At 43.0% G+C, this 25669-nt stretch overlaps 2 protein-coding genes across 11 annotated transcripts in view; one reads left to right on the forward strand and one right to left on the reverse strand.

The window, feature by feature from the left end:
• The window catches only part of TCERG1 (transcription elongation regulator 1), a 35964-nt gene extending 30669 nt beyond the window's left edge, over positions 1-5295 (forward strand). For 7 of the 10 annotated variants that reach the window (XM_081181002.1, XM_081181004.1, XM_081181006.1 and 4 more), the window contains 4 exons: positions 1056-1235; positions 2073-2156; positions 2320-2420; positions 4137-5295. In XM_081181002.1, coding sequence (XP_081037128.1) covers positions 1056-1235; positions 2073-2156; positions 2320-2420; positions 4137-4338 — 567 coding nt within the window. In that variant the 3' untranslated portion in view covers positions 4339-5295. Of the gene's footprint in view, positions 1-1055; positions 1236-2072; positions 2157-2319; positions 2421-3777; positions 3942-4136 lie in introns of all 10 variants that reach the window. The other 3 variants (XM_081181005.1, XM_081181011.1, XM_081181003.1) reach the window with 3 other exon arrangements.
• A 1572-nt stretch (positions 5296-6867) lies between these two features.
• On the reverse strand, positions 6868-10161 carry GPR151 (G protein-coupled receptor 151). The gene has a single exon (XM_081181036.1). The coding sequence runs from the start codon at positions 9984-9986 to the stop codon at positions 8751-8753; it is 1236 nt and encodes a 411-aa protein (XP_081037162.1). The 5' UTR covers positions 9987-10161; the 3' UTR covers positions 6868-8750.
• Positions 10162-25669: the final 15508 nt, after the last annotated feature.

The following is a 25669-nucleotide window of genomic DNA, read 5'->3' on the forward strand; positions in this document are numbered from 1 at the left end:
GTAGCAAAAGACAGGATGCATGATAAGGAAAGGGAGTGTTGCATAGCAAAAAACCAATCCTGCTTCCCTCAAAATGAATAACAAAGAGAATGTGACATTGATGGTCTGTAACATATGGAAAATACATGGAGATACTTTAGACCACAATGATATCTTAATTTCTCTTTGCTTTGAAGTAATTTGGGGCTGTATGTATGTTTGTACATTTTGTATAATCTACATAGATAACCATTTTTTTAATCAAGGACTTTTAATCAAGGACAAGGATTTTTAAATCAAGGACTCCAGCTCATTTGTTCAAAGTAATGTGTGATTATCCACTGCTAGTTATACTCTGCTGAAATCAGGGGGATTCAGTAACTGAAACCCTTCTATATTTGAGGCAGTTGCTCATGACCCAAATGGGTTGGGTATTATTCCTCATCACGTGATGGAGGCAGGAGAGCAAAGAACTCTGGGAGGCAGGCACAGTCTCCTCATTTTTTTCTCTCCTGCCCAATGAATCAGATTGTTTCCCCCTGGCTCTCACTGATCTTTAAGCTAAGTTCTTCTACTTTCAAATACTCTTTTTTACTTTACTTTTTTCTTTTTTGTGGGTGGGGCTACTCTTGAGTATGACTTAGTTGGATAATGCTCAATGTTTCCATGAAACTCGTAGGTATAAGTATTGTCTTCAGCACAGCCAAAATCCATACTTTTTATTTTTTTGGGGGGGGGGCACCCACATAGCAAAAGAGACCACCTTGGGAATATTTTTACATTAATGCAGACATATTTCTCCCTCTTTGGTAGATGTATTCATACCAAAGTAATGGAGAATTACTTTGACACTTGACACATATTTTTACGACCCAGTCTAGTTGTGACTGTAATTGGTTTTAAACTCTTTTTAATGCTGTATTTTAATATTCCTGTAACCCAGCCAGGGACTTTCTAGTGAAGGGCAAGTAATAAATGGAGCAATAATAGTAATAATCTTAATGCAAATTAACTAAAGTTTTTGAAGTATATATTTTAACAAGCTGTATAGTGATTGAAATTATTCCTTCCATTAGGTGCGATCTTCAGATGTGTCATGGTCTGATACTAGAAGGACACTTCGAAAAGATCATCGGTGGGAATCTGGCTCCCTTCTGGAAAGAGAAGAGAAGGAAAAACTATTTAACGAACACATTGAGGCACTTACAAAGAAAAAGAAAGAGCATTTTCGGCAACTTCTAGATGAAACTTCATCAGTAAGCAGATGCTCTGCAATTTTTCTTGGGTTCTAACATAGTTTTATGTGTGTTTTATATCTTACTACAAAATATTATTGAGATTAAATTGGTATTTTCTACTGTTGTTTCATTTTCCACTGACTTCTGCCCAGCAAATCTTGGAACAAAATGTGTATATGCTGAATTACAAAGTAGTTTGTTCAAGCCCACTATTATGTTGTGCCCCTGTTTCTAGATCTGAGCTATTTTGAGCGGGTGGAGAGAGATTTGCAAACATTTCTCTGATTCCTTTTGACAAAGTCTGATGGTTGGTAGCAGATCTCAGATACATATGAAAATGTTTATTGGTGGGGCAGGGAATAGGTTTAATCCTACATGAATAAATGTTAACAATTTAGTAGCATGTATTGATTTATAGTCTACCAAGTTAAACATCTCACTATTTAAATGACTTCAGTTTCTCAATTTATTTTATTTTGCAAGTCTTGTTTAAAAGTAGCATTGAGTTCAAAAGTGAAAACAGTGTAACAATAGACCAAAACTGTCAGTCAGCACCTTTATATCTCCTTCCCCTCACTTAACATTTGAGCACAATTAAAGGGCATCCCACTTTCTGTGTTGTGCAGCAGTAGTATAGGCTGTTCGTGAGAGAGTGAATCCTTCCCCCTGGACATCTGCTGAATAGAAGGTCTTTTGCTTCTTTGCAGCAGCCTCTTCTACTTTTGGGTGATTTTCTCTGATTATGGTTATCACATGTTAAGTCAGAGACCATCCTTTGCAAAAATTGCAGCTTAGTATTGCATGTTTGAATTTCTTACCCCAGCCTGTAATATTTCTATTTTTCTATTTCAAAAGATTACCTTAACATCAACATGGAAAGAAGTAAAGAAAATAATTAAAGAAGATCCCAGGTGTATTAAATTCTCCTCCAGTGACAGGGTAAGAAGCCTTACAGTGGTCATTCTAGACTACCCATGTGATGTTAAAACCAACAGCAATTTCCTCCCTCATATATTTTGTTCAGCAGCTCCTAATAGACATTAGGAGATCTATGTTGTAATGGAGATGCAATGTCCAAATTTGCTTCTTTCTTTTCATGCAGAAAAAGCAAAGAGAGTTTGAAGAGTACATCAGAGACAAATATATTACAGCCAAAGCGGATTTCAGAACGCTTTTGAAAGAGACCAAATTTATAACATACAGGTGTGTATTCAAAAGCAACACAGAGATGGTTCTTCAACCTTTTAATATTTATGTCGAATATCTGGTTAGCTTTAGCAGTTTTTTAAACAGGGGAAAAATGGATTGCCATCAGTTCTTTCCATGAATTTGAAAGTATTCTAAATCATGGATTTGGATTTCTGGGATGATACTGTTCAAATTGAGTATCTGTGCCAAGCTAATTTTTATGTACACAAATATTTAGAGATGTATATTTTATAAAATATGTGGCCTGCTCTTAGCAGTGTGAACAGATTGGGTTGGATACAGAGCTGTTCGTCCACTCCCATAAGGGTTGTTTCTGACCTAGCAGAAGAGTGTTGCATGAAGAAAGTTGCCCCAAGTCCAGAAGAGTTCCTCTCGTTTTGTGCAAGCTCTTCCTCAAAACCATTTTGTGATCCACAGTGTTTATATACTACAACCTGTATTATCATCATTCACTATTTGTTACAGTGTAGCACAACTCCTACACTGGGCTGCTGCATTATGAAGAGTTGCTGAGCTCAGTTAGCCTCTGCCAACCTGGTTTCTTCCAGATGTTTAGGACTACTGCTCTCATCAGCCCCAGCCATCAGCCATGCTCACAGCATCTTACCAGCACGTTGGCTGGAGCTGCGGCAAGTTGTCATCCAAATCATTTGGAGGGTATCACGTTGGCAAAGGCTACTCTAGCCCCTATGGGAGAGCTGATGAGAAAGCACTTTTTCTGCTCCTAGCCACTGATTGTTTAGTTAACAGCAGTCCCCTTACCCATGGATAATTCTATCCATTTACTAAGGATAACTTGACCCCAGTAGGTTGTGTACTTTTCTTTTTAGTTAGTCCTTTTGCAAAGTATCTATTTAACAATTTACATTGTTTATATACCACCTGTATGCTAAAGTGTTCAGTGCAGTTTCAGAAATGTTAACTATTAAAACAAAAAAGTTGCAAACTAACAAAATAGCAGATTTGCCTTCAGCTGTTAGTGATCTCTGCTGATCTCTACTTGAGGAGCTTAGCTTTGTAGGCTGGGATTCTCTTATTCCTTTCCTTCTTGGTTCTTTAAGTAGCCCCAGGAAGATGAAGAAAGGACTGGCAACAACAGTTCTTGTAGGCCAGTGATGCTTTATTCAAAAACTGATGGCATGAGCTCCCCACTCAGGCTTATCCTCTTACACTTGATTATTGCTATTGTTATTGAAATAAAGCACTGTCTCAAATGAATGTAAATAATCATATTTATCTTCAGTTGGTCTGGAGTACAACTGGGATATTGGCATCCATTTTCTACAGGTGTTCTTCAACTGCAGTGTTTAATTTGAAATGTGCTCATTTTTCTTATTTTACATTTTTATAGTTTAATTAGTGCTGATTTTAAAAGGTACTGGCAGCCCTTGAGACTGAAGTCTTCTGTTTACCTGCAGAACAGATACAGCACAGGCAGTGGCAGTGCAAGATTTTTTACATTCACACATCCCTGCCATTTTGCCTCACCCCTGACCTGAAGGGGCAACCTTATAGGTGAGAGGATAGCCCAGTCTCTGTGTCCTTTTGAGCATTTGGCCTACCTGATTGCAATGTCAAGAGAGATTGATTTTGGTGGGTGGAATTGTTACTGGGACACCTGTCCACTAGTATCTTCACCAAGATTCCAGTTCATTTCTGCGGTGCACCCAGTCATCCAATGGTAATGATGACCCTTACACTTAATTGCAGATCCAAAAAGCTGATCCAGGAATCTGACCAGCACCTGAAGGATATCGAAAAGATATTACAGAATGACAAACGTTATCTGGTACTTGACTGTGTGCCAGAGGAGAGACGCAAACTCATTGTGTCCTATGTAGATGACTTAGATCGCAGAGGTCCCCCGCCTCCTCCCACAGCTTCAGAGCCTACAAGACGAACAACAAAATAATTGTGACATACTCTTGAACAAGAATATCTGTTAAGTCAAGAAGATTGCATGAGCCATCTGTCAGGTTTAATCGTATACATTACCATGAACCTATTGCAAAAACCATCCAAGGAGCAGAGAGAAAAGCAACATTTGTGAACATAAAACAGTCTCTATGCAGAGAGAACATTTGCATTATCGATGCTTTTTCTCTTTGTCGCATGACTGACAAATATTCTAACCATGCAGCTATTTCCAGTGATTTTTAGGTCCTAGAACAATGCGATATCTGTGTACAAGGTGTGAATGTTGGTAGCATTTTGAAGCGTTCTTGGCAGCGTTACATGTGAAAGCCTTGGGATGATTGATATTAGTGGTTTCAAGTTAAGAACGGCAAAAAATACCGCAGATATCCTAATGGGAGAGCCAAGGTCAGGCATTCTTATGATTAAACTATTGACTGCTGAAGACCGCAGTAAGATTATGCCCCTTCATGAACCTGAAAATATAGGGCCTAATTCTCTACTCATGCGTGGCCTTTCCTGTATATAAATCAGGACTAACCCCATTAACGTCAGGTCCAGCATGAGAGGAGAATGAGCCTTGCAGTGACCAAATTGAATAAACACCATTTGATCTTGTTCACAGGCCTGCTTTGATTCCCCCCTCTCCTTGTCCTCCCCAGTAGGCACAATCAAGTTGCTTTGCCCTGTAGTCGGTAATGTTTTTGCTGTAAATTGGAAATGCACAGGAAAAAGTGTGTTCCCCAGGATAGCACGGTTGTACAAATACACTTTTATTTACCATAAAGTGATCTCTACCAACTTCTGGATTAGAATATGAAGTTCCCTTCTGGGTATTTCTTGTAAACTATATTCCTGTTTTGAATGTTAAACTTGTGTTTCTAAAGTTTAATTTTGAAATGTTGGGATTGTTCAGTTTACGTATTTGAACGACAATAAACCAACCCTTTTTATATATGGATTGTACATGCTTAGTAAATGGCTCATTACATTTGGGCAGAGTGGAGGAGGGAGAATCTGAAACAAAGGAAATACCATATCCATACCCCTAGCAGGGTATAAGATGGTGGCACATTTTTCTATTCCCTCCTCCCCTTTTCAGATAGGTAGCTGTTTTTTTCTTCTTTCATTTCTAGGTTTTTTTGCGCAGTGGGAAGGAAAGTAAGTATATTACTTCCAAGGCTGGCATAATTTGATGGCAGATGTTGCCACACCCACAGTGGGAAGACTTATGAGGGCTAACATTCCTGGACTTCCACAGCAATCATAGGATCACATCCTAAGTGGTTTATTTGATGAGTCAGGCAATATGGAAATCATACAAATAGGCATGGGATTTTTTTTGAAAAATTACCTACACATTTAAAGTAGTCAAAATGCCAGAGCATGGGCATCATAATGGGGGGGGGATCATTTTTTACTTTTTGAGGGATTATATCAAAGGATAGTGCTTGCTAAGAGTTTGTAGTGGATTCAGAGGATTCCCAAGCTAATATAAATTGCTTTAGAGGGATTCTGGGCTTGTCCAAGGTGAAGCAGTATGTATGAGATGCCTCAAGACAAGAATCCCACCCCCAAAGTTTGGTGATTTGAACGCCCAACAAATGCTGTAGAGAACATGTCTCTAAAGCTTACCTTATAACAAAAATGGCAGGGTGGTTTGAGAAAAAGGTAAAGCACCAAGAGAAATGGGAAAGCTCTTGTGATTGACAGGTCTAGCTTGAAATCTGAGGGAATGATTACTGTCCAACTAGATTTGACTGTCCAATTCCAGTGCTTTCTGGGGAGGGGTGTGGGAGTAAATAGCCTTAGTGCTGCATAAAATACTAACAGCATCTATATTTTGTTGAATTTCAAGGTAAAAATAAAGTATAGCTTTTATTTCTAAGTACCACAGAGCACTTTAGCCGCAAATGCTTCTTTTAAAAATGCATAATAAGTATGTGCACATTTCCTCACTAATGAAAGTAAAGCAAGTTCTGCAGGGCTGTTTTCTCTTTAGAGTTGCCGGATCATTTATGATACTCGCCATGAATGGAAAATTATGGTGTTGTCATAGGTTGTATATGCTTTTACAAACACCCTTCGCCCCCATTGCTTGCAGACCATTTCAATGAAAGAACTCGGATCAACATATGACTGGTGGAATATTTCTCCTGTATAATTCCAGAGACATCCTACAGATGCAAAGTATTATACTAGTATTCCTTTTCAGTATTGTAGTACATTTTAATTTTGTGTCTATTTCTACGGTGCTGGTAAGGTATGCAATATAAACCATGTCTTTGGTAAAGATTTGTCTTTATAAACTTGCCTGCTGAGGAGGGGAAAAACAAAAAAACACAGCTTGCTTTTGTGGTTGCATCAAATATAGTTACTACCACAATAAGGTGAGCCTGGTGCAGCAGGAGCAATCTGCACACCCACGTCTTATTGCACAAACAGTAGCCAATGCAGTTGCAATCAAACTAAGTGTAGTGTTGAAAGATACAATGCTCTGTACACAACCAAGTGAAAAAACATGCACTTATGGATACCCAAACGACTTGGAAGTTTATTGAAACTGGCATGTTGAACCACACATAATCTAAGTAGTTCTTTGGGTTGGCAATTTTTTTACAAGCAAAAATACAGTAGCACGTGATCCAAGAGCTGCATCTCAGGATATTTTGCGATGTCACAGAAGCACAACTCTTATTTGGCAAAACGCAGTGTTGCTGTTCCAGGTTTTGATCCAGTGGAATAATCTGCTAATGTAAAAGGGGGAGGTGATTTCTGCCACTTCCCACTCAGCTTGCTTTGCCACCTAACACTTTTCTGGAGGATCTGCCAACTTCCTGAACAGACTTGCAGGAGGCCGCAGGAGGAAAGGGGAAGCAGTGAAAATTCTTTTTCGTTGTATGGTAAAAGACCCTCTCCCCTGGATCAACATCTGTTCTGCTAGCAGAAAAGGCAGCACTGGATTTCATCCACAATATACATTGTTACTCCCCAATGTCCTCAGTTCTATTAATGCAGCCTAAGGCAAACACATCGAATCTCACAGTGTAGTAGCCACTAGAGGCAACAGAAATGTCTTTGGCCAGCCCTGTTAACAGTTCTGTGCATTAAAAATGTTTCCAGGAACAGTTGTTGTGTCCCTGTTCGTTTCAGAGGGATGTGTACCAATTAAAATGTCATCAATACATCGGAATCGAATAGCTGCAAGATCTGAACTGTAACTTTAATCCCCTGAACTTTTTATGTATGTATGTACAGTTCCACCTTTAAGCACTCAGAAAACCTATAAGGAAGAATAGCACTTACGTTTTAAAAGCTAGTTTGCTGGAGTCAGTTTTTCCTTTCATATACAAATGTGCTTCAGCAGTTGTGAACAGTATTGCTATGTGATGGATAATGCATGTTGCCTTGCACTGAAATAAGACTAATCCTGTCCTGCATATACAAAAGTTGTATTTCCAGAACTGTGGATATGAGCCACACCTGATGATAGAACTCAATCAGTAACTCACTTGCCCTTTTCAAAAACAGTATTTTAAATGAGAGCGAGTGAGTCCTCATATGAAGATGAAACATGCAACTGTATCTACAATTGAGAGATAAAGTAATAAAGCTTTGGAAAAATATATATACCGGTTGCATAATAAGGTCCTGGTGCATTTGATGTAAGTGGCTCTTGTTCAAAACTTGCCTTGCTGCCAAATACAAATGTTATATTAATTGCTAAATGACTATACAGTGGAATGGAAGATTTCTACACACCTGGTTTGGAACACTATACTTAGACTATAAAGCTAATTTCTGTTATTCGTGTGAAGTGGCAAGCCCATTAAGAAGGCTGATCGGTTAGCAGAAAAACATGAGCCACATTTTCTTTGAGCATGTTTAATACATATTAAGTGTAATAATGAGAGAACCTGTCATGCATACTGCTTCATTAGTTAAAACCAAATTACACCTTTTGCTCTGCCCTTCTTTTTGAATTGGTCAAAACCTGTTCAAAGCCATAATTGTTCACCCCAAAGCGTGCCTACAAAACCTATATACAGAGTATGTATTATAAATAAGCACAAAGCCCTTCTGTTTTATAGTCATCTCATGCAATTTCAGCTCACTTCTTGATGCAAAACTACTTTGCAAATGTAACCAAATTACTATTTTTTCCTTCCTGAAATTTTAACTTAAATCACCATCTGAAAATACAAGACATGCATTTTAAGTAAAATGAGAAATAAAAATCTCAGAGCAGAATAACTGGAATGATTAACTGACAGTTGCATTTGTTCATTACATTAATTCTGAAGTCCCAAGCACACATGCAAAGGTGTAAAACTAAAGTAGTATACCCAGTTCAGCATTACTCCAAGTAAGCAACAAAATTATGATTATATATATATCAGCTTTCTAACTTCAGTTCTGTTGATCACAACCTACTGTCTCTTGCCCTTCATGTTCCCAAGGAATAGGGTCATTGTCTTGAGCATCAGGGACTGCTTCCCTGTCGTGCCAGAATTGTTCAACATCTGGCAAAATGGGCATCTCCTTCTTGATTTCCATGCTTTCTGAGGTTTGAGGGACGGAGGGGGGCTCTTTTTCTTCATCAGGAGTCACTACCTCTGGAGAAGGAACAGAATCTGGGGCTTCCTCCGTGTTGTCAACCACTGTTTCCTCCTGATCTTCTGGGGCAGGCAGCGGTTTCTTCAGCGTAAGCCTTTTCCACAAGCCTTTGAAACCCTCCCTGAACTCTTCTGACATCAGTACAAAGATGAGAGGGTTGGCCGAAGAGATGGCAAACATCAGGACCTGGGTAGTGGCCATGAATCCTTGTGGGGGAGCAGGCCCACCCTTCTTCAGGTGCCAGACCCACAGCCAAGATATCCAGTCAGGAAGCCACATCACGGCAGAGGTGACAGTAACACTCAGAAGCATCATAGTCAGGCACCTGGATCTGATCTGGTTCCTCAGGTTCTGAGTCTTGGTCCCCCTCCGCTGGCATCTGCCATAAGCTCTCCAGAAATAAAAGAAAGCAAAAGTGAGGGGGGTGCAAAAGACCAGCAGGGGATAAAGCTTGACAAAGGCTGACATAAACTCGTGAGCATGGGCTGGAATGATCACGATGCACAAAGCAGAGCCTACCTCTGGCTCCCAGAGGCTGCTGAAGAACCACAAAGGCAGCGGGATTCCCAAGGCCAGCAGCCAAATCGCCAGCAGCACAACGCAGATGGTGTGCCATTTGATGCTCACCTGCTTAGCCGGGTTATTTGCATACATGAAGCAAGTCTTGGCAACCACAGCGATGGTCAAGCTCTTGGCTGTCATGCAGGCGTGTCGGAACCAGTCGGAGGTTTTGCAAAGAAACCACCCCAGGTACCAGGCTCCTCTGGAGTAAGCTGCTGCCCTGAAGGGCACAACAAAGAGGACGAGGAGCAGGTCTGCCAGGCTGAGGTTGAGGATCAAGGAGTGGATCATGGACGGCTTCCCTTTCTTGGAGTTGTACAGTAGGATCCCAATGACACACACATTCCCTGCAAAGCCAGCCAGGCAGATCACCCCTAAGAAGGCTGGGATCACCACCTTCCACTCCTTGGAATCCTGGGGCTCATAGCCTCCTGCATAATGGATTGGTAAAGCCAGGGAACTGTTCATGGTGCTGAAGGCAGATTCTGTCCACCAAAGCCTCTGTTATTGTTGATGATGCACGCCAATGGGAGGTAAATCCTTGCGCCGTTCTGTCTCCTTTAAACCCTCTGTGGGTGAGGAAAATCTACCATTCTGTAAGTAATACAAAACCTCTGCGAAAAGCCTTGATACAGTACATGTGGTTCTAGCCAGACCCTCTCATTGCTATATACCTGCGACGGCTTTGATTGACAGTCCCCTGGTGGGAGCACGTAGCCTGCTGCTTATTAGCAATTCTAATAACCAGTGTAGCAGCCCCATGGAGTAATTAAAGTGATTCTTCCATAAATGATGTAAAACTCAAAAATGCTGTGCCTGATTCCTTTTATTACTATTATTATTTTTTACAAACGATAATGTGCAGCTAATCTCTGGACATTTATTAGAGTAAACAGCAGGACTGAATGGTTTTCTGATTTCGATGCTAATTTGAACTTGGGCCATTGGCTAAAATAATTCTGCAATCATGCCAAAAATATGTAGAACTCAAAAAGCTCCACTCCGGGTGCTACAGGTGCAAGCTTCATAGAAAATTGCCTTTGCAGTTCTGGGAGTTAATGACAGGATGGTGTCACTGCACAGACTCTCTTAATGCTTTGATAAACATTTGACGTGGGTATATTCCATGCTCTTTTACTGGGGTTTTTTAAAATAAAAAACTTACCTTTATATTATTTTAAGGCGAAGGGGGGGAAATGGGGGGGGGACGTGTTTTGTTTTTGTTTTGTTTTTTAAATTGGAAAAAAGGAAAAATACTGGGGGTGGGGAACCTAAAAAATAAAAATAGGGTTTTTTGGATGGTGTTAAGCTGTGTTCTCTTTTCTTGCAGGGAGTCCTCTGTTGTTCTGCTTCCCTCTGGGTCCCAGCCTGCTCTAGGCACATTAGCCACTGTGGAGGTAGGCTTAGGTCGGGCCTGGGCTTGACTGCGTGGTTTTTCGCGGCCTCACTGGCCCTCCCGGTGCTCTCCTACCTCTGTTCTCCCTTTGTGTCGTCGGCAGCAGCAGGGACGACAGTAAGCTGGGGAGGCTGGGGCTCCTTTCTCCTTTTTTCTTCTTTTTCTGCTGGCTCCTTAGGCCTCCAGGCCCCAGAGCTCCACCGGCTCATGGGCGGGTGTTCTCAGCCCTGGCTCAATGAGGATCGCTGAGGGAGTGTTTGGCGGATCCCCCGGTTGACCTGCTGGGTGCCCCCAGTTCAACCCGGTGACGGCGTTAGCGGCAGCAATCCTGGTGGCCCGGGAGCCTGCCAGGCAGCGCAGTTAATGCTGGCTGCCTTCAGGAGTTCTGCTGTGCCATGGCCCGCGCCATATTGCCTCCATTTATATTATTTTAGATCATTTCACAGGATACAGATTTTTCTCGCTCCGCATCTTATCCTCACAACCACCTGATGAGGCAGATTCAGCTGAGAAACAGTGCCTGGTGCACAGTCATCCAGTGAGTTTCATGGCTGAGTTGGCATTTGAACCCTGGTCTCTCCAGATCCAAGTCAAACACACTAACCACCACACTTTGCTAAGAATCAACATTCTACTAAAGTTCAACAGAAATTTATCCTCCCGTAATTTAAGACCGGGATGTGGGTGGCGCTGTGGGCTAAACCATAGAGCCTAGAACCTGCCGATCAGAAGCTCGGCAGTTCGAATCCCCGTGACGGGGTGAGCTCCCTTTGCTCGGTCCCTGCTCCTGCCAACCTAGCAGTTCGAAAGCATGTCAAAGTGCAAGTAGATAAATAGGTACCGCTCCGGCGGGAAGGTAAACGGCGTTTCCGTGTGCTGCTCTGGTTCGCCAGAAGCGGCTTAGTCATGCTGGCCACATGATCTGGAAGCTGTACGCTGGCTCCCTGGCCAATAAAGCGAGATGAGCACCGCAATCCCAGAGTCAGCCATGACTGGACCTAATGGTCAGGGGTCCCTTTACCCTTTACCTTTAATTTAAGAGCATTATATCTAGGCCTGTCTTCTGGGGAAGTTGAAAGCAAGTCCTTGCCTCTTCTATGTGACAGACCTTCTCCTATTTGGAGAGTCCCATCTCACCTTTCTTTCCTCCTGGCTGAACATGCCCATTTCCTTCAACTTTTCATCATAGGACTTGTTTTCCATACTGCTGATTACCTTTAAGGCCCTCTTTGGAACCTGTTCCAGTTAGTTTATATACTTCTTAAAGTGTGGCATCCAGAACTATAGCTAGGTACAGGATGCCAACAAGTTATTAGGATGTACTTTTTACCATTTAATGATCAATGAGGGTTAATGGGCCTTTGTATTTGATGCTACATCGCTGTCCACAAATTTAGTGTCAGATATCCTAGAAATTATGATGGTTGAAAACCAAAACCTCAAATACTTGTCCTGTGTGGAGAACAAAGCCCAGTTGCTGCTGCTGCTATATTTGCCCTATTTAATATTCTCAGCCAGTTCAATCTTACTAAAAGCTTACATTTGGTATCATGTAGAAAAACAAATGGGTAGAAAATGAAATGGACATGTGCATAGCCATTATTTTAATAAGGCTGACCATGTTGCACTGCTTTTCCCACCTGTGCGGGTAAGCAGGAAGGAAAAGATTATTCTTTTTGCTTTCTGATCCAAGGAAGACAGTGAAGTGGGTTGTCTGCTTATTATTCACTCACTGTTCCCCAGCTGGTATTACAAATGGGCCACTTTTTAAAGTGACAAGGAGCATTATTCTCATTGCAGCACATTAGTGCATATATAATTCATTTCCTCTTAGAAAGCCTCAGCAGCACTACCTGCTGCTCATTTTTTCTGTGCCATAGTTTGCCTGATACTAAAGATGTGTAGGTGGTGGGAGTATCAGTGATCTTGTGAGAACATGAATCATATTCCCAGGTGTCAACCTGGCTTGCTGATTTGTTGATTTAGCTACTTTCTTCAAGAATGGTGCCAATGTGTTTATTCCTATTTCTCTCCTGCCACCAAAAACAAACACACCGCTCTGATTGCAGATGGTAGGTTTCTTTCTTTTTACAGTGAATGATTTTTTATGAGTAGCTACCACCTCCGTTTGAGCCTAGCCATTTCCCTTTCCTACTTCTCTCTCCACACCTTCCCTCAATCTGCTTAGGAGGCTTGAAAGAATCCCTCAAAACAGATTGACAGATGTCGTCCCACTCCCACTATGACTTCCTTGGTTACATCGCAACAATGGAAACTTACTTCTCCAAATGCACAAGCTGAAAACCACACAAAATGCAATGAAATACTCTGCAGCAATATCCTCCTACAGGTATAACCACCAGCATGGACCCACTCACAAGTAATACTGTGCTGTGGTCCCCAGTATTTGCCCCAAACATGCTGTGTGGTGGTGCCGGGCCTGACCTAGTCTGCTGCAGACTTGGCCTGCCTTCCTCAGGCTTAGCAATGCAATCATTATGGAATACTCCCATGAGGATTTGTGTCTATTTTGAAAGCTTCCATCTGTCAGGGTTAAGTGCATATGATACCAAAGGCTATTGCAATGCCATCTGAGCAAAAGAAGAGCAGGGGATAGCTACCACCTGCAAACATTAAGCTATCTTAGCACATGTAATATTTGAAGCATCAGTACTTTTCTTGACTGGCATGGCTGATCATGCAACTACATTGTTAGCCAAAATAGTGTCTGCCTGACATATGCAGTGTGCAGTTTGTTGGGTTGACAGCTGGGCATTGCTGTTTTTCACATTGGCAGCCTGTGTTCCAGTCTCTGTTCATCCTTATGAGACATTTGTGGCCTTTGCCGTATCACTGGCTCCAGCCACATACAGCAAGTATACTCATTCGCATTGACAGCTACATCCAGACAATTCCATGGGACCTGAATGAACATTGTCTATCTGTGTCCATAGAAAATCTCTGTATGCAATGGCATGTTTCCTTGAGCCAACCTCCCTTGCTGCATCCAACTCCTGGATTTGCTTATCTGTAAAATGGAAGCAATGGCGACCTAACTCATGGGCTACATGCAGTGTTTTTTTTAAATAAAAAAATGTTTAGGGGTACAGTGGTACCTTGGGTTACAGACACTTCAGGTTACAGACTCCGCTAATCCAGAAATAGTACCTCGGGTTAAGAACTTTGCTTCAGGATAAGAACAGAAATTGTGTGATGGCGGCAGCAGGAGGCCCCATTAGCTAAAGTGGTACCTCAGGTTAAGAACAGTTTCAGGTTAAGAACAGACCTCCAGAAAGAATTAAGTTTTTAACCCAAGGTACCACTGTACTCTCATTATGACTCAAGAAAATCACCATTTTATAGTTCAAATCAGGGAAAATAAATACAGTAAATGGACAAAAGTACTAAGAACATGCATTACCTCATATTACACAGCTGACAGCTCACAGTAACTTCCATAATGAGGCCAAACTTTCATCAGTAAACCACACATCAACATTCCACACTGCTTCACACACTAAAAGCTCGCTTCCATCTGAGACTCAGGAAACACCAGGAAAGGAAATGACGCCACCATCAGAGGTGGTAACAACAAAACTGACCAATCAGCGTGCTAGATTCCAGCTCCTGCTTCACGCATTAAACGCTCGCTTTCATCTGAGACTCAGGAAACACTGTGACAGGAAATGAGGCCACATCAGGGGTAGCAATGGAACTGACAATTCACCGTGCTAGAGAAGAAACTATTTTTTTTAGTTTCTTCTCCCATTAGATTCACAAAATGTTTAGGGGTACACATACCCCTGCATCTCCCCAGAAAAAAAAGCACTGGCTACATGTAAGGATTAATAAAAGACAAGGAAATGGTACCCACTGCTTGTGCCCTGGATACAGGAAGGACCACCTTCTCCCACATAACCCTGCTTGTATGCTGAGATTATATTTGGACGGTAGCAGATGGTATGGTGGCCTTACATTAAGGTACAGGATGACCAAGGCAGCATGGAAGATGCCCACACAATTGTATGTATTTTTGTGGAAGTAACACCCGGGAGCTGACAACTTTACATAACCAAATTGGCAAGGTGAGGATAATTTGTATTGAGTAGAAGCATCAATGCAGAGTGTGGTTTGCACTGAAGTCACCCCCGCCACCTCTTTTTAGTTTAGTTTGAGTCCTTAGATAAGTGTCTGTCTGGCTCACTACTTTGGGTCTGAGTTTTGGGCTGGACACGCAGTTTTAGTTATCATGACATGACCACTTCAGTTACAAGTAGGTAGCCATGTTGGTCTGCCGTAGTCTAAACAAAATTAAAAAATGCACATGAAAGCTCATACCAATAACAAACTTAGTTGGTCTCTAAGGTGTTACTGGAAGGAATTTTTTTATTTTGTTATGACCATTTCAGGACATGCTGAACTCTCCTTGAGTCTACTCAGATGACCTTGCCTTGACAGTTTTGCTCACATGAACAGAAGGCACTCTAGGTCTTTGTGAAGAAAAAATTTAAAGTTTTGTGGCACTTTTAAAGACTAACAATTATATTGGGGGTTTTCCCCCTCCCAGAAGCTAAGAAGGCTACCTTACTGGAATATGTTCTAGGAAACAGTGGGTCTTACATGCAAAATCCACTAGATGGCACAGCTTTGTCATAGATTTGATACAAAGTGGAATGGATTTCAGATGTGAACTGAAAGCAAACTCTCCTTATGGCTGCAGATGTGGCTTTCGGAAACCAGACATGTGGGCATATTCTAAAAGGCATAGGAGAAATGTTTCCCCATATTAGCTATGACTAATTCACAAAGGTTCCATAAAACAATGTGGAAGTGGAGGAATTGCCAGTGTTCCCTCATGCAAAGGACAATCACTTCCCATTTGTGACTTTTCATATGCCGTATTACAGAATGGGGATGCATATGAAACAATACAGGGATAAACTAGTGACGAGGAAACAGTGGTCCTCTCAAACATCACTGGATACAACTTCCATCATCCATAACTACTGGCCATGCTCACTGGGGCTGATAGGAGTTGAAGTCCAGCCACATATGGCCAAGGGCTCCCTCTCCCTGCTCTAAGAATTATAAAGGGGTTAGGGTGAGAGGGTGCAAAGAAAAGTGGAATCCCTATGAGGAGGATGAGTTGATGACGACGATGAAGTACTAGGGTGAGGCTAGAAGCAGGACCAGCCCTACCATTAGACAGACTGAGTTGGCTTCCACAGACGCTTTGGGGCAGGAAACAATGTCAAGGTGTTGCAGGACAGGGCCGGGTGTGCTTCATCACCTGCCCCCTTTCTAAAGCAGTCTGCTGCCTTCAAGTGTGATAGAGGATGATTCCCCATTGTTAGTGCTGAAGAAAGTTTTAACATAACATGGCAGGGGATGGGGATATCTTGCTTTTTGCCTTAGGACCAGCCCTGGTTCACTAGGAAAGTAAAAGAGAACCCCTTAGCACAAAGATGGGAAATGTTGTTAAGTCTAAGGGAAACATTCAAGGGCCGCCTGCTGGTGGGGGGCAGAGGCAGAGGCAGAAGTGGGTGGCACAATGACCACACATTTTAGCTTTGCATGGTAAGCTAGCTTGTGTTACACCCACGCCTCTTTGTCAGAATTCAAGGACATATTCTGGCCGGGCAAAAATGCCCAGGGTGTGATACAGAGCCAGTGAGGGGTGTGGCCTGGGGAGGGGTGAGGTTCCCTGCCTCTGCCTTAGTGCTTCATGTAATTTGATCAGCAGGGCATTATTATTAACCTGAAAAATCCATTTTGCAGTACAGCAGCATTCCTGAGCCACCCCATTTTACCTCAAGCTGCCATATAGGGGGAAAGGACTTAATACAAATCTTACTATGCAGACTTCAAATAGGTTATCCAGGTTCTTGAGCTCTATTAGCTGGGTGTCCTCTTTTTAGGGATGTTTGAATTATTTGGAACAAGTTGTTGAGGTAAAAATTCTCCTGAATTTACACAAAGACATGCATGTGCTTGCCACAATATGGCCTAGCTGCAGCGGTGGCATCAATTTCACTATACCCTGCTTACTACAGAGAGAGAGAGAGAGAGAGAGGGAGAGAGAGGGAGAGAGAGAGAGAGAGAGAGAGAGAGAGAGAGAGAGAGAGATAGATTCATGGTCTCATATAGGGCTACTATCATGGCTTGGCTCCTTATCCATTCGTTTCATGATTTGTATTACATTGTCATAGATAAAATGGATGGTGGAAACTGCAGGGCACTATTTTTAGGAAGGCTGCTCCAACCACTACATAACACTACTGAGATGTCATTCCCAACACCCGGGAGGATTCTACTGAGGGAAAGTTAAATGTACTTGGTTGTCTATTCTGTTCTCTAACATGCCATTTACAAATTTTGAGTACATGCTTTCCCCCTCACACACCTCTTTGATATTTTTCAAGTATCCAGGGAAAGGTCCTTCTGACATCTGAAACAAAGCTATTGATTCTCACAAGCTAAGGAAAATCAGACCGTTTGAACCGAGATGCCTCATTTCATTATTTGCAAAATTGGTGGTGCATGTATAGTGACATTTGGTAACAAAGGATGCAGAGACCCTCCCAAAATAAGTGACAGTTTTGCTGGATTAGGGGGTTTGGCACTGATTCCATACTTCACATACTAATTCTAATTAAATTACACACACACAGAGAGAGAGAGAGAGAGAGAGAGAGAGAGAGAGAGAGAGAGAGAGAGAGAGAGAAACTAATCAGTGTTCAATTTTAAGTATAAAAATCTAACACTAAATTGTTAAAGACAGAATGTCCACCACAGACAATGCCAGAGGGGTGGAGGGTGGGGTAAACACCCTCTGAAAATGACCTTGCCCCCCCCCCCATTCCTGAACTCCTGTCATTAACATATGATGCCAATTTTCTTTCTTACCCACCTAGAAATATACTTTGCTCCTTCTGTGTTTCCCCTGCCCTAAATCCCCCCATGTCATCACTTATGTCCAGTCTTAAGATTCACCTTTGTGAAGTGTGGGGCTGCTTTGGATCATTGCTCAGTCCTGGCTTTAATTAGTGTCTGACCCACAGATTGCGTGTTTTGTTTCCTCATAAAGTTATTAATGATTCGTGGTTTTCTTTTTCCCCACGATAAATTAATTGGTATCTCTACCCTGGTAGCAAAGATTTCCATCTTGAGTTTATAATTGCAGTCCTTCCCTCTGTGGGTTTTTAATGTCGCCTGTTAATTACTTCCCTGTACATGGGACAGCAGAATCCATACTGGGGGTCCCCCAGTCAAGTCTCCCTCCACCAGTCATTCCTCTCCAGTCGTGCATTTGGAGATAACTAGGGTTGGTATTTTGCATGCTTTTGTGGGCTGCTCACCCAGCTAAATTCAGCCTATTCAGACTAACACAAAGCTCTCTGATCAAAAGTATCGCTCTTCAGCCATTGTGAGATATTTTTAGCATCTACAAAGGCAGAGAAGATGGAAAGCAGGCAAAGTGCAATATCTGTAATCGAATTGCTGCACTTAAAAAGGAACCGTCGAGTACTTTGTCTCAGGTTTGACCTACCATGATGATTCTCATTAATCTGGTCTGATGGAGAAGAGGGGGAGAGAAGGAGAGGGTTAGCCAGGCTGTATAAACAAGGAAGAAACACCTTTTCTTGTTTTGTTTTAAGATGCATCACACACACCAGCGCAGTCGCTGGCAATGAGGGGGCAATGAGAGGGAAACCTCCCCAAGTCAAACAAGATCTGAAGGGACCTGAGCTAAATGACTACATTGGTCGGGGCTTGAGCCTACCCATGCAAACAAGCAGCTATCATTCTCTCCTGCTAAATTGTTGGGGTTTTTTTCAAACCTTGATGTAATGGAGGTTTATTTAAATTCTTCCCTGCGTAGGCTCCATATGGCACACTGATGTGAATGCAAACAATGGGCTCAAGTCATTACCAAGGCCTAAGTCCTACTCAGAGTAGACCCATTTAAAATTAATGGACATGGCATAACGTCAGGACTATTTTCTGACCCTGCTTGCAAAGGAGATTTTGTGCCCCCAAAAATCTCAGTCATGACCTTGTTGATTTACATAATCACTGTATGCTCAGAGTTACTGTTCGTCTATCTTAATTACTGGGTCAGTTTGGATCTCTGCTCTTTTTTCTTTCCTGCAGAGATTGACTTTGGTTATTAACTTTCCATTGTGATTATGCTAAAGGAGTCGCAATCTCCGTCAGCCCCTGCATTTCTCCTAGGATGACCCCGGATTTCTATCGGGTTAACCAGGACTAGTGCTCATTTGAAATGCACTAGTTGAAGGGCAAATCAATTAGTTCATTAAAAAAACCTCGTAGAGTTCTATTGCTGATCAGGGACTTGGGTGGTTGCAATCATCTCAGGCAGTGATGTACTGCTAGACAAATAGATCAGTGCCTTTCAATTTCCCATACCCTGGGGTGAAATCCACTGACAATGTCAGGGAACCAGCATTGCATAAATTAGTGTGCCAAACATCCATCTTCTAATTCAGTATCAAAGTATGCTTCTCACCAACTGGTCAAATGATGTTAAGTACCCCCTGCCCCTTTCAAACATCACAGTCGCCCCTGAAGCTAGTCCAAGCCTGAAGACAGACATATAATCATTTAACTTTCTTGTCTCAGAATTGGTTAAAATTTGAGTTCAAAGCCCTTCAGATGACACAGCTCTGAGCAAGGCTTCAAAAGGGGGATTGCAAACACACAGGAGCCACATGGCAGTGGTAAACAGCACAAGCCTACTCAGGAGTAAGGGGTCTGCCCCCCTAGTTAGTAGCTTCAGGTTGCAACTTTAAAAGCAGGGATGGGGAAACCAGATATTGCTGTACTACAACTTCCAGCATGCCTTGGTGGTGGTGGTGGGGAACAGGGTTCCCCATTCATGCCTAAAAGCTTAGTGAGCAGTTAGCTCATTGTCTGAAGTCTCTACACTTGCATTTAAACCCAGCATTGCTGCTCATTAATGCAGGATAACCCTAAACACGAAACAAAGTCCTGGCACTGTGCTTTGGAAGGCTGTCTGTAGTGTGACAAAAAGAGGGTCTCTCTTTCTCTCTTTGGGTGGGTGTGAGTGTCATAGGTGGGAGGCATATTTCTGGAGGGGCTTTCTCTCCCATGCTTTGGGAGACACGCTGCTTCCACTCATCCAAATGGGGCATTCAGCTGGAAAAAGCAAAACCAAACACTCCTCCTTGACCCTTAATGCACTCCCTTCTTAAACAGTCCAGCTGCAGCATTTCTGAACCTACTGCGGCTTCTGAATGCTCCTCAATAGCAGCTGGCTGTAGAGCACATTGCAGTAATCTAAACATGGCGCCAGTCAAGTACTTGCCATTTCTCCCCTTCACTTGCCACGCCAGTCCTTTTGCCTGCTTTCTCCCTTCACTGCCTGCTTTTGGAAGCAGGACTCCTTTTTCCTGGCCACCTTCCTTGGTCTTTCTCAGTAGCCTGACACCCAGAAGTTAAGCAGACATGGAAAAAAGTGCTGGTGCAGATAACTTGAAACACTCAAGGAACAGGGCAGTGGCAGCTTATTTGTTTTACATCTGGCTTAGTATGCACAGAAGAGAGAGGCTGACTAAAAAGTGAAGTAAGAAAATCTCACCACCATGGCCACCACCGCCACTGGGGATAAGGAATAGCAAAGCTTTTGGCAAAATGCCCACTCCCTGCGAAGCTCAAAGGTAGCCCTGGAGTGCCTGTAAACACATTTCTTTCGCTTGGCTTCACACCTCCCTGCAGGAGTTCATGCATTTTTTATCCCTACCTTTAAAAATATGGTTAGCATGTTCATTAAATGAATAAGATTATTATTAATTTTAATTTATCTTGTTTATTGAGACCAGCTGTTCATTAACATTTATTTATCTGCTTATTTTGCAGCTAAACCAATTATGTAAAATGCGCCGTGTTTCATGCCTAGGGAGGCATTGCCATTTTGAACTGCAGAGCCCATTAAAATAAAATAAAATGGTGAGGGGTTTTCATGGTATCCTGCCGCCTGCTGTCCATCTGTGACAATAGGGCAGTCACTTACGCATCACCAAAACAAAACAAAAAAGGAAGCCCCTCACCAAAAAGGAAGATAAAAAAGGGCATAGGTTTACATGGTTTCGAAATACGTTAATTTGTATGTACAGGTGCACATTTTAGAAACGATTGCTATTATTTATATGGAAAAAAGCAATGCATCTCACTATAGTGCGGAATGCCACTTGGTCTGCTGTCCTGATCTTGAAACTAGATTCTGAGACAGTCTTTCCAACAGAGGGCTGGTCCCCCCCCCCCCCGAAATACTGTCCTCATAGAGCCCTTCAAATAGAGGACTGTCCTCTGCAGAGTAGGATCAGTGGTGAAGCTGCATGCTCTGGCACCGGGGGTTAAGAGCAGGTGGGGGCGTGGCTGGTGAACATCTTGCGGGGCATGGCATGCATCCTATGCGCACGGGGCACTGCCCACAGAGGCATGGTGCGCTGCTGTGGTGGTGTGGCGCCCCAGCGCGGTGGGGGCACGCACGGTGCGTGTCCAGGGGCGGCCGCAATGGCACCCCCTCCCTGATGGTGCCAGGGGCGGTGCACTCCCCCACCCCCCCATTCCTCCGCCAGTGAGTAGGATGCATAGCTATTCCACTTAGGAGTCTCCATGTGCAGAAGCTGAATGCATGCGGAGAAGGGAATAAGATCAAGGGTTCAAGCATATTTTACAGGGCTGTATTCAAGAAAGTCATTGTCCAAGTGAAGCTTCCCATCTCTCTCCTGCATGCTCCTGCATATGCACCCTTCCATCTGCTCTGGGCCCCCCAACCCCCCCCAGAACACATTTGGGGGGAGGAGAGAAGACTGCATGAATGGCAGTCATTCCGCTCGCACGATAAACAGAACTGAGATCATCCATAAATTATACAGTGTAACCTTGGTTCTCAAATGGTTTAGTTGACGAACAAATTGGCTCCTGAACACCGAAAACCCGGAAGTGTTACGTTTTTTGAACATTTTTTGGAAGCCAAATGTCTGAGGCTTCTGCAGCCAATTGGAAGCCGTGCCTTGGTTTTTGAAGATTTTGGAAGTTGAATGGACTTCCGGAACGGATTCCTTTCGAGAACCAAGGCACCACTGTACTACACAATGCATTCATTTACCCATGCCCATTTAATAAAGACAATAAAATTGCAACACACCAGTTTTCATGTACTGTCATATGAAAAACTCCACTGGTGATTCCCAGGAATGCTCTATGATGTCGTGAGGAGCCAGGGGGCCGAGCTGAACACCCTCTGAAAGTTAAGGGGGCCAGACCCCCTCAACCCCCAAGAGGTGGTGCCTATGCTAGGGATAGTTGGGAAGGGCATGGAAGGAGTGAGGATGAAGACAAGGCAGTCCAGTATCTCTCGCATAGCATCCACTGGGCCACCAGTGTGGCCTCGTCCTCTTAGTGCCAGCAAGAGATTCTTTCAGCAAGTCTTTATAGCTAGTGAGTTTCAAAAGTCAAGATAGACAGAGCCAGAATGGGCTGCTTTGTGGAGGCCTCTGCACATCCAACAGCAGCTTAGAACAGAGAAGAGGATGGGTCATTGCCATAACACCACTGTCACCCTAATCTTCATAACCTTTTTCAAAATTGCTAATATTTCATTGCTGTTTATTATTTCTATAGCAATGTCACTGCACATGGCTCTTTACAGAATATAGGGCATTGGCAGGTGGGGAGAAGAGAACAAGTCCTTGACCCAATGAGCCAAGAATCTAATAAACTACTAAGTACTGCACTATGTGTTTGAAAAGAGCCGCTAGCCTCTGCCTGCAGCAAACATGATCAATACGTGCTTCCTATCCAAAGCTCTCTGGGAACCATGTGCAAAGCCTCCTTTTTCTCCATCAAGGCCTTTGCATGTGCAGACTTCATGTGCATGTTGGATCACCTGAGAGATGGGGTTATTTTTATTAATTTTTTTTAAAAAAGGAATCAAATTAAGACACGATTAGGCAGACTTCTGTGCATCGATCACACATCCTTGCCTGGTTGCTGGTACATAGCGGAATGCAGTCAACCTAATGAGCTCCCATCTGCACAATGGTGATGCTGGGAGCACACGTAGGATTTTAATCCTCGCCACTTTCTCACTCAAACTGGGAAATATCGCCCTGCATGTGGGAGGATCTTTGCCATATCTTTTCATGCAGCATTTCTCTGGAACAGCCATCCATTATTCAAAATGAGTGTGGCATTATCTAAACTCCCCCTAAAGGGAAATAACCTTGCCAGCTCATTCCTTGAAAACCATGGATATTATTTACTATTTCAGTTGTCAGAAATGGCCTAATAGACTGGAATTTAAATGAAACTCACTTTAGGGGAGGAAAAGTCCATTTTGAAAGCAAAATGCCTTTCAAGAGGATCAAGTAGTCGGATTTGCCAGGGGTCATAAATTCAGAGCTTCATCCCCTCACTTAGGCTGGCAGGTCCCTTCTCAGCAATTTACATACTACAGCTTATCAAATCAGTTCCAAACTTCTTCAGACGAGACACTCAAGTGTGAACTTGCTGGGATCAAAAGAGCATAAACCAGCCCACTTACATCCATTAAAATTTCATCCATCAGGTGTCAATGGGAGCTCCAATGGGCACGTTGGCCATGATCTAACAGACTGGTGTCAGAACTGTATATGCCATTCCATGTTAGGAAGGGGAATGCAAATGTAATAACTAGGAGAAAATCTGTTGGGTTTTATCCAACAAAATCATTGTGGGAAAAGTGGAACAACATCTGTGAACACAATGGAACTCCCCCTCCCAATGCCTCTCAAATCTGTTATGGGGTGCAGAGCAGATTTGGGAGTGGGGGAAGGTGCCATTGCTCTCATATTTTGCAGATGTCTTTCTTTGTGTGGAGGGATTTAGCTGGATACCCACAATCTGCGATGAGTGATGTAATGTGGTAGGTAACTACTAGTGCCTTATTTTGCCCCACCCCCACATGCCCAAGGACACTGTCCTGCCACCACCCTTCAACTCAAATTGCACGTTGTGACATTATCATCTTAAGAAGGGGCACATTTCAAGCCATTCAAAGCAACTCCACCTCTCTCTTCCCCTGTTTGTTTATTCAGAAAGGCAAATAAACACAAATGAGCTCTGACCATCTGAGAGAACACAGCCTCACCAAGATAATTTTCTCCCTGTCTCACTGCCACACTCAAGCAAGCCAAGTCATTCAAGCAGCCCTTACAACTGAACATCTGGAAACATAGGTAGGCTGTGCCTGCAAGCACCTTTGGCTCTGGAATTTGCTCTCTGTCCTCCTTGATTTGTTGCCACCCGAAGAGAATGAGAGATCTATCTGCCCATGCAAGCTTTTACCCCAGGGAGGAGGTTATAGGCTAGGCACATAATTTACTCTGAGAGATGCGAGTCTCTAACCGTTAACGTTGGCCAGTGAGTTATGTGCATTAGCCTTCAAATGCCCCTAGGGAGTGACGTGACAGGTGCATATTTCACTTGCAAAATAAATATATCATATTATTTCAAATTAAAATACTCTCTGCCTTTCAGCAATTATAGCATCTGGCCTGTCATGCCCATTTCTCTCCCCCCCTCCCTCCACGTTAGTTGCCGACTAGTCTTCTTAGAGCACGGCATGCACATCCTCTATTAACTGTTTGCATGCACCACACTGCTCAGTGCATCCCAAGTTCTTGACAGTTGCAATGCATCTGCGATAGAATGAAAATTCTGGTCAATCTGAAAATTCTATAAAGACTGGGAAAGTTTTGGGTGGGGGACTGAATCCCTGGGCAGCAGCGCCAATACTGGTAGCCTTAGAACAGACCTGAAAATAGAACATTCAGTGGGCCCTTGTCATGTATTTGAACTTCAAGAAGTAGCCACAGCGGGGCTAACACCTCAGTTATGATAGATTATGGGTACTGAAAACAAGTGGTAAAGGTGTATTTAAGGCAACCATCACATACAGACATTAAAAAGGTAAAAGGTAAAGGGCCCCTGACAGTTAAGTCCAGTCACGAACGACTCTGGGGTTGCGGCGCTTATCTCGCTTTACTGGCCGAGGGAGCCGCCGTTTGTCCGCAGACAGTTTTTCCGGGTCATATGGCCAGCATGACTAAGCTGCTTCTGGAGAAACCAGAGCAACGCATGGAAGCATTGTTTACCTTCCTGCTGGAGCGGTACCTATTTATCTACTTGCACTTTGATGTGCTTTCCAACTGCTAGGTTGGCAGGAGCTGGGACCGAGCAACGGGAGCTCACCCCGTCGCAGGGATTCAAACCGCCGACCTTCCGATTGGCAAGCCCTAGGCTCAGTGGTTTAGACCACAGTGCCACCTGCGTTCCACGTGGCTAAATTAGGTCCCTTAAATTCAACAGGTCTTCTCTGAGTAAAGCTTAATTTAATACCACCAAAATTCTTTGGGGAGGGAGAGGGAGTAGAATTCCCACTTTCAGGATGGAAATAGAAATGGGCAAACCTATGGCAGCGATTCCTATTTTGGGGGGAAATATTATACTTTTTTCTTTTTAACTTCCGTCTTTGACACTATGCTACGTTTTCCACTTCTGTAATAAACCACCTTTCCAAACTACACCACATGCTTCATAATTTTTTGGAGTCAAAGAGGAATTTGCTTCACAACATGAAGGGAAAAGGGTACAGACAACCATAGTTTGCGTCCCCCTATACAGACATACTTGAGAGTAAATCATATTGAACTCAATGTACCTTCCT

Source organism: Podarcis bocagei (genome assembly GCF_964188305.1).
Source record: "Podarcis bocagei genome assembly, chromosome: 2".
In the NCBI taxonomy this organism is placed as follows: Eukaryota; Metazoa; Chordata; class Lepidosauria; order Squamata; family Lacertidae; genus Podarcis; species Podarcis bocagei.

Bases quoted from the DNA above. Each gene is read 5' to 3' on its own strand.
- GPR151 (XM_081181036.1), bottom strand. From the start codon at position 9,986: ATGAACAGTTCCCTGGCTTTACCAATCCATTATGCAGGAGGCTATGAG.